The sequence below is a fragment of the Chenopodium quinoa genome, unplaced genomic scaffold (genome assembly GCF_001683475.1).
Source record: "Chenopodium quinoa cultivar QQ74 unplaced genomic scaffold, ASM168347v1, whole genome shotgun sequence".
Classification (NCBI taxonomy): Eukaryota; Viridiplantae; Streptophyta; class Magnoliopsida; order Caryophyllales; family Amaranthaceae; genus Chenopodium; species Chenopodium quinoa.
Genome location: NW_018742211.1, coordinates 1,367,025 through 1,375,036, shown reverse-complemented (window position 1 = coordinate 1,375,036; position 8,012 = coordinate 1,367,025). Strand labels below are relative to the sequence as shown.

The 8,012-nt window shown below is 34.7% G+C and overlaps 1 protein-coding gene across 1 annotated transcript; it reads left to right on the top strand.

Moving 5' to 3' along the window:
* Positions 1–586: 586 nt before the first annotated feature.
* Positions 587–1,253, top strand: LOC110733787. The gene is made up of 3 exons (XM_021913848.1): positions 587–791; positions 900–1,066; positions 1,155–1,253. Exons 1-3 carry the CDS (start codon positions 587–589, stop codon positions 1,251–1,253), a joined length of 471 nt encoding a protein of 156 aa, XP_021769540.1.
* Positions 1,254–8,012: the final 6,759 nt, after the last annotated feature.

The following is an 8,012-nucleotide window of genomic DNA, read 5'->3' as shown; positions in this document are numbered from 1 at the left end:
AGAATCTTTTTTGGGATGCTTGGGCATGGTTGCTGGTTCTCTGCCTTTCAAATACCTTGGGGTCACTCTTTCCTCAAAGAAGTTAACCATTCAACAATGCAAACCCTTGGTTCAAAAGATAACCAGTAGAATAGATGGCTGGGCTTCCAGATTTCTCTCATATGCTGGCAGGTTACAACTCATTAAGAGTGTTCTATTTGGGATTCAAACATACTGGGCTCAAATTTTCATTCTGCCAAAGAAGATCATGAAAGAGATTGAGAGTAGGTTTAAGGCTTTTCTATGGACTGGTGTTTCTAGTTCTTCAAAGAGGGCCTTGGTTGCTTGGAATGCTGTTTGCTTGCCTAAGTCTTGTGGAGGGTGGAATATCATATCTCTCTGTGAGTGGAATCTTGCTGCAATTTGTAAAGTTCTCTGGGATATCACTCACAAATCTGACTCTCTATGGGTCAAATGGATACATGCATACTATTTCAAATCTGCTGTATTTTGGGATGCTACTATTCCTAAGAAGAGTTCTTGGGTTCTCAGGAGAATCATGAAGTGTAAGAGCTTGATTGATAGCATTGGGGGTTAGAGCTCTGTGATGAAGAACAATAGGGTTCAAATCAAGAAGATTTATGATAAGATCAGGGCTCAGGGTCCTAAAGTTTCCTGGAAAAGGATCATCTGTAATAATAATGCAACCCCTAGGAGTGTTTTTGTCTTATGGCTTGCCAATTGGAATATGTTACTTACAAAGGATAGAATCCTCAAATGGAATCCTGTCTGTGACCCTGTTTGTTTGCTGTGTTTGTAGGATAATGAATCTGTGCAGCATCTTTTCTTTCTGTGCAGCTATTCTAGTAAAATCTGGAAGAAAGTGTTACACCTCCTGAGATGCCAATAAACTGTTCAAGATTTCAACCATGAAGTTGACTGGGAAATTAAAAACTATAGAAGGTCGAATTCTAACAGCAAGCTTCATCTGACGTTTCTGGCAGAAGCTGTTTACAACATTTGGATCCAGAGAAACAATACTATGTTCAATGGAATCTGTGAGCCTGCTGATAATGTGTTCAGGAATGTAGTTTATAGAGTCTCTTGCAGATGCTCTGAACCTGAGAGACATTAATTGATTTTCTGAGTTTTTTAAGGTTACTGTTTGATGTCAGGTTTTGTTTCCTGAGTGTTTAGCTTTGAAGGCTAGTTGTGTTGTGGTTTGTTTGTTTTGTCCTGCTCCTCTGGTCTGGTTCAGCCCTCCTAGAGGGTAGTTACTCTCCATTGATTGTAGAAGAACCCTTGTTTGGTTCATCATTTCTAGAACCCTTCCTAGAAGGTGGCTAGAACGTTTGTTCCTTGGCTTGTGTTCTTTGGTTTGTTTGGTTTTTTTGGCTGTTGTGTTAGCCATTAGCTTTTGATGTACTCTCATGCTTTGAAGTCTTTTTGGTAATAAAATTTTACTTTCCAAAAAAAAAAAGTCAAACACATTCAAACAAAGCTTTTTGAATCAAAGTCTAATGCATTCAACAAAGCTAATTTAATCAAATGAAAATCAAATGCATTCTACAAAGCTAATTGAATCAAATGAAAGTCAAACACATTCAAACAAAGCTAATTGAATCAAATGAAAGTCAAACACATTCAAACAAAGCTTTTTGAATCAAATGAAAGTCAAATGCATTAAAAAAACCTAATTGAATCATGTGAAAGTCAAACAAATGCAAACAAACCTTTTTGAATCAAATGATTGTCAAATGCATTAAACGATGCTAATAAAATCATATGAAAGTCAAACACTTTGACTTTCAAACTAATCTTTTTGATTAAAATAATTAGCAAATGCATTCAACGATGCTAATTGAATCATATGAAAGTTAAACACATTCAAACAAAGCTTTTTGAATCAAATGAAAGTAAATGACATTCTAACAAAGCAAATTGTATCAAATGAAAGTCAACCACATTCAAACAAAGGTAATTGCATTAAATGAAAGTCAAACACTTTCAAACAAAGATTTTTGAATCAAATGAAAGTCAGATGCATTCAAAAGAGCTAATTGAATCAAGTGAAATTCAAAGACTTTCTTATATAGCTAAATGAATCAAATTGAAGTCAACCACATTTAAACAAAGAATTTCAATCAATTGGAAAACAAATGCATTTAACAATTATAATTAAATCAAATGAAACTCCAACACATTCAAACAAAGCTATTTCAATCTAATGAAATTCAAACATATTCAAACAAAGTTTTTTGAATCAAATGAAAGTAAAATGTATTCAGTAAAGATAATTGAATCAAATGAAAGTCAAACACATTCTAACAAAACTAGTTGAATCAAATTAAAGTCAAACACATTTGGACAATGCATTTTGAATTAAACGATTGTTAAATGCATTCAACAATGCTAATTGAATCATATGAATATCAAATTCATTCAAACAAAGCTTTGAGAATTAAATAAAAGTAAAATGCATGGAAAAAAGAACATTGAATCAAATGAAAGTCAAAGACAATCTAAGAAAGCTAATTAAATTAAATAAAAGTCTACCAAATTAAAAAAAAAAAACTTTTTAAATCAATTTAAAAACAAACACATTTAACAATTCTAACTAAATCAAATGAAAGTCAAACACATTCTAACAAAGCTATTTGAATGAAATGAATGTTATATACATTCTACAAAGCTAATTGAACAAGATGTTAGTCAAACACATTCAACCAAAGCTTTTTAAATTCAATTAAAGTCAAATGCATTTAACAAAGGTAATTGAATCAAATGAAAGTCAAACACATTTAAGCAAAGCTAATTGTATCAAATGAAAGTCAAATACATTCAAACAAAGTTTTTTGAATCATATGAAAGTCTAATGCATTCAACAACGCTAATTGAATCAAATGAAAGTAAAACACATTTAACAAAGCTTATTGCATCAAATGAAAGTCAAACACATTAAAACAAAGCTTTTTGAATAAAATGAAAGTCAAATGCATTAAGAAAAGCTAATTGAATCAAGTGAAAGCAAAAGAAATTTAAACAAAGGTTTTTGAATCAAAAGATTGTCTAATGCATTCATCGATGATAATTGAATCATATGAAAGTCAAACACATTCAAACAAAGCTTTTAAATCAAATAAAAGTCAAATGCATTCAACAAAGCTAAATGAATCAAACGAAAGTAAATGACATTCTAACAAAGCTAATTGAATAAAATGAAAGTCAACCACATTCAAACAAAGCTTTTTGAATCAAATAAAAGTCAAATGCATTCAACAAGCTAATTGAATTAAATGAAAACCAAAACCATTCAATCAAAGATAATTGCATCAAATTAAAGTCAAACACATTCAAATAAAGCTTTTTGAATCAAATCTAAGTTAAATACATTCAAAAAAGCTAATTGAATCTAGAAAAAGTCAAACAAATTCAAACATAGCTTTTTTAAATATTATGATTGTCAAATGCATTCAACAATGCTAATTGAAACATATGAAAGTTAAACACATTCAATCAAACCATTTTGAATCAAATGAAAGTCTAATGCATTCAAAAAGGCTAATTGAATAATGTGAAAGTCAAATGCATTCAACAAAGCTAAATGAATCAAATGAAAGTCAATGACATTCTAACAAAGCTAATTGAATCAAATGAAAGTCAACCACATTCTAACATAGCTAATTGAATCAAATGAAAGTCAAACACATTCAAACAATGATTTATGAATCAAATAATTAAAGTCAAATGCATTCCAAAAAGCTAATTGAATGAAGTGAAAGGCAAACACATTCAAACAAAGCTATTTGAATCAAATGAAAGACTAATGCATTCAACAAAGCTAATTGAATCAAATGTAAGATAAACATGTTCAAACAAAGCTAATTGCATTAAATGAAAGTAAAACAAATTCAAACAAAGCTTTTTGAATCAAACGAAAGTGAAATGCATTGAACAAAGCTAAATGAATTAACTGAAAGTCAACGACATTCTAACATAGCTAATTGAATCAAATTAAAGTCAACCACATTGAAACAAAGCTTTGTAAATCAATTTAAAAACTAACGCATTAAACAATTCTAATTAAATGAAATGGAAGTCAAACACATTCCACCAAAGCTATTTGTATCAAATGGAAATCAAACACATTTAACCAAAGCTTTTTGAATCAAAAGAATGTCAAATGCATTCAAAAAAGTTTATTGAATCAAATGAAAGTCAAATGCGTTCAAAAAAGCTAATTCAATCAAGTGATAGGCAAACACATTCAAAAAATGGCTTATTGAATCAAATAAAAGTCTAAAGCATTCAACAAAGCCAATTGAATCAAATGAAAGTCAAACTCATTCAAACAAAGCTAATTGCATCAAATAAAGTCAAACACATTCAAACAAAGGTTTTTTAATCAAATGAAAGTCAAATGCATTAACAAAACCTAATTGAATCATGTGAAAGTCAAACAAATGCAATCAAAGCTTTTTGTATCAAACGATTGTCAAATGCATTCAACAATGCTAATAGAATCATATGAAATTATGAATTGTGAATACACTTATTAGAAGATCATGGGGTAGATTTGGGGTTGATCGGGTTTCTACAATGGTGAATGGGGTTTTCTTGGTCAGATTTAATTCGATTGAAGGGAGAGAAAAGGCTCTTATGGCAGGACCTATTTTCTTTGACACGAAGCCTTTGATTGTGAAGAAATGGGAGCCAAGAATTAATCTCAAATCAGAAGATATTCATAAAATTCCTATCTGGGTTCGAATGCCCGGATTGGAGTTGAAATTCTGGAGTCAGTCTTCCTTGATGAAAATAGCTGGAATTCTGGGTAAGCTAGTTAAAACTGATAGGGCAACAACTACGAATGAATTAATTAGACATGCTCGTGTAATGATAGAAGTTAATGTGAAAGGGGAACTTCCATATGAAGTTGTGGTTCTGGATGAAATTGGAGGGAAGGTGACTCAGAAAATTGTGTATGAATGGAAACCAGTTCACTGCACTATGTGTATTGGAATGGGTCATACTTGTGATCAATGCCCTAATTACAGGTTTAGGGAAAGACAAAGGATGGCTAAAGCAAAAGCCATTAAGTCGACTGTGAGACAGGAATGAAGACCAATTTAGGAACAGAATGGAGAAGGGAAGCCTGGTAACAAACGAAATTCCTTTATGAGAAATAGGTTCACTGATCTACAGGCAGATATAGAGGAAGGTGAAGTTAGGGAGCTAGAACAGGTGAATATGAACTCAAATAATGATAATACAAGTGTTTTGGGGGAAATAAGGAGTGGTCTAGTGATGTATGGGAGGATGAGTGGTGGGGAGTGCTCATATTCTGTTAATGGATATTTTAGGGTTTTGGAATGTGAGGGGACTGAATAAACCCAGCAAGATGTGTGATGTATTATGGTTTATGAGACATCATAATATGGGGTTATTTGGTCTCATGGAAACGAAGGTGAAGGCTAGGAGGTTTGGTAAGGTGTTTGGGAATTTTTGTAAGGAATGGTTAATTGTTACCAACTATTCTACTCATGATTCTGGGAGGGTTTGGCTTGCTTGTCTCCCTTCTATTTTCTCTGTTAGTAGCTGTAAGGTTGATGTGTAATATGTTCATACCTATGTCACTCATAGAGCTTCTATGAAATCTTTCTAGGTTACTATGGTGTATGGGCTTAATGCTGCCAGTGAAAGGGAGGAGCTCTGGAATAAAATTTCTGACTTAGCCATCTTAATCAGTGAACCCTGGATTATTGCTGGTGACTTTAATAATATTCTGAATCTGGAAGATAGATTGGGGTCACCATGTACTATTGCTGAAGTAGAGAAGTTTAGAACTTGCTTAAGAAATAATGATTTGATGGATTTTAAAGATGGTGGTATGTTTTACACCTAGAACAATAAACAGGAGGGGAGAGTTAAGGTTTGTTCTAAAATTGATAGAGTGATAGTTAACAAATTCTGGCTGAGTTCTTTTCCTCATTTCTGTGTTGATTTTCTTCCTAAAGGGTTAATGGATCACTGACCTTGTTGTATGAAGCTGGATAGCCAGATTGGTAATGTTAGAAAGCCTTTCAGGTTTTTCAAAATGTGGACTGAAGGTACTGGTTTCCTGGAAACAGTAAGTGATGCCTAGAATTGCTCTATTAATGACACTCCCATGTTCAGAGTTGTTCAGAAACTGAAAATAATTAAGAAACATTTGAAATGCATTAATACAAGGTGTTTCTCGAATGTTGAGAGTGATGATATAGAAGCTGAGAAGAGGTTAAATGATATTCAGATAAAGATGAATTATGATCCTACTTGTTTCGGGGGTTTTTGGAAGTCCCTCGGGAGAGTTACAATCCCTAATATGCGCAGCGGACGCATGTACCTGCAAAACAACGAAGACTCCAATTGGTGGAAGATCCGCCTCCAACGAACAAGTTAGTAAACGTCTGGAGTAGTAAATTGTACAGAAATGGTAAATACTTCTCTCGGGTTTAGGGAGAATTCCGCAATGAATATTTCTCGGTTTTTTTTTTGTATTGTTTCTGGGCTAATTTTTGAATGCCTTATAAATGAGGTTTGGCCCGCTATTTATAGTGGGGGAACCAGTCCCTCATTTAGGGTTCCATGGACACATGTCACTAGGGGATTGGAGCCGTGTAAACCTCTGAGAGGCTACCACGTGTCGAAGGGCCATTGGGCCACGCATCTAGGGTAGTTTTTTCCCCTAAACATTTGCCCCTCATAGGTGTGACGTGGCTTAGCCACGTGTCACCTGTGACAGGTGTCATGCTCTAGGGAAGTGACGGTTGGTCTACTTCCCGCCTCTCTCTCTCTCCCTCTTTTTTTGTTTTTTTTTTTTATTTTTTTAAAATTTGAATGTTTGAGGCAGAAGGTGGCGGTTTGCCTTCTGGGTTCCTCTATAAATAGAGGCAACCTTCTCTCTCCTCCTCACTTTTACAAATTTTGCAAAAAATTTCCTTTAGAGCTCTGATATCGATTGCTTTTTCATTCAACCAACTACTTTGAGTCAGACGCGTCCGGATACCGGCTGAGTACTTCTTCAATCCTCTCTAAGGTACCGTCTGACATAGTCATTTTCTTCTTTTTTATTTCAAGTAGAGCCACAGCCGGTCTTGCACCGTCTGGGGCACCTTTAAGCATTTTTCTTTCACAAATTTCATTCAATAGGACCTCAGCCGGTAATATATCGCCTGGGGCATCTTCAAATAATTTTCAAAAATTTCATTCCATAGACCCTCAGCCAGAAATATACCGGCTGAGGCATCTTTAAACAACTCTTTAAGAATTGCATTCAATAGACCCTCAGCCGGAAATATACCCGCTGGGGCATCTTCAAACTAATGTCTTCAAGAATTGAATTCAATAGACCCTCAGCCGGAAATGTTCCTTCTGGGGCATTTCTAAGCAACTTTCATAATTTTCTCTGTAGACCTCAGCTGGTCTTTATACCGCCTAGGGCATCTTCAAACAATTTTTTGATTTACATTCACAAGACCCTCAGCCGGCCTTGTGCCGTCTGGGGTACTTTTGAGCAACTTTCTTTAAAACTGCATCTTATGAACTCTTAGCCTATCTTACACCACCTGCGGTACCTTTGAGCAGACTTCATAATCTGCTTTCCATAGCCCCACAACTGGTATTTATACTACCTGTGACATCTTCAAGCAGTTTCTTTATTTGCATTCATCAGACCCCCAGCCGGTCTTGTGCCGTCTGGGGTACTTCTGAGCGAGCTTCCAAATATGCATCCCGTAGATACCGTCTGGGGTGTTTCTGAACAATTTTCAAAGAGGCTCTATAGATACCGTCTGGGGTATCTTTGAGTAGTCTTCGTAAACTGCCTTCTATCAATACCGCCTGGGGTATCTTTGGGCAAATTCTTTTCAAAATGCCTAACCATCTACCTTGTAACTTCCTAAACAACCACAGCCGGACACATTCGTCTGTGGTATCTTTGAGCGATTCTCTTCGAAAAACGCCTAACTGTTTGTTTTGTATTTCTGCTTTCACAA

Coding starts and splice junctions, on each gene's coding strand:
- LOC110733787 (XM_021913848.1), top strand. CDS start 587: ATGAAGAACAATAGGGTTCAAATCAAGAAGATTTATGATAAGATCAGG. Junction 792..899: donor TGACCCTGTTTGTTTGCTGT/GTTTGTAGGATA, acceptor AAACTGTTCAAG/ATTTCAACCATGAAGTTGAC. Junction 1,067..1,154: donor CTGATAATGTGTTCAGGAAT/GTAGTTTATAGA, acceptor GTTTGATGTCAG/GTTTTGTTTCCTGAGTGTTT.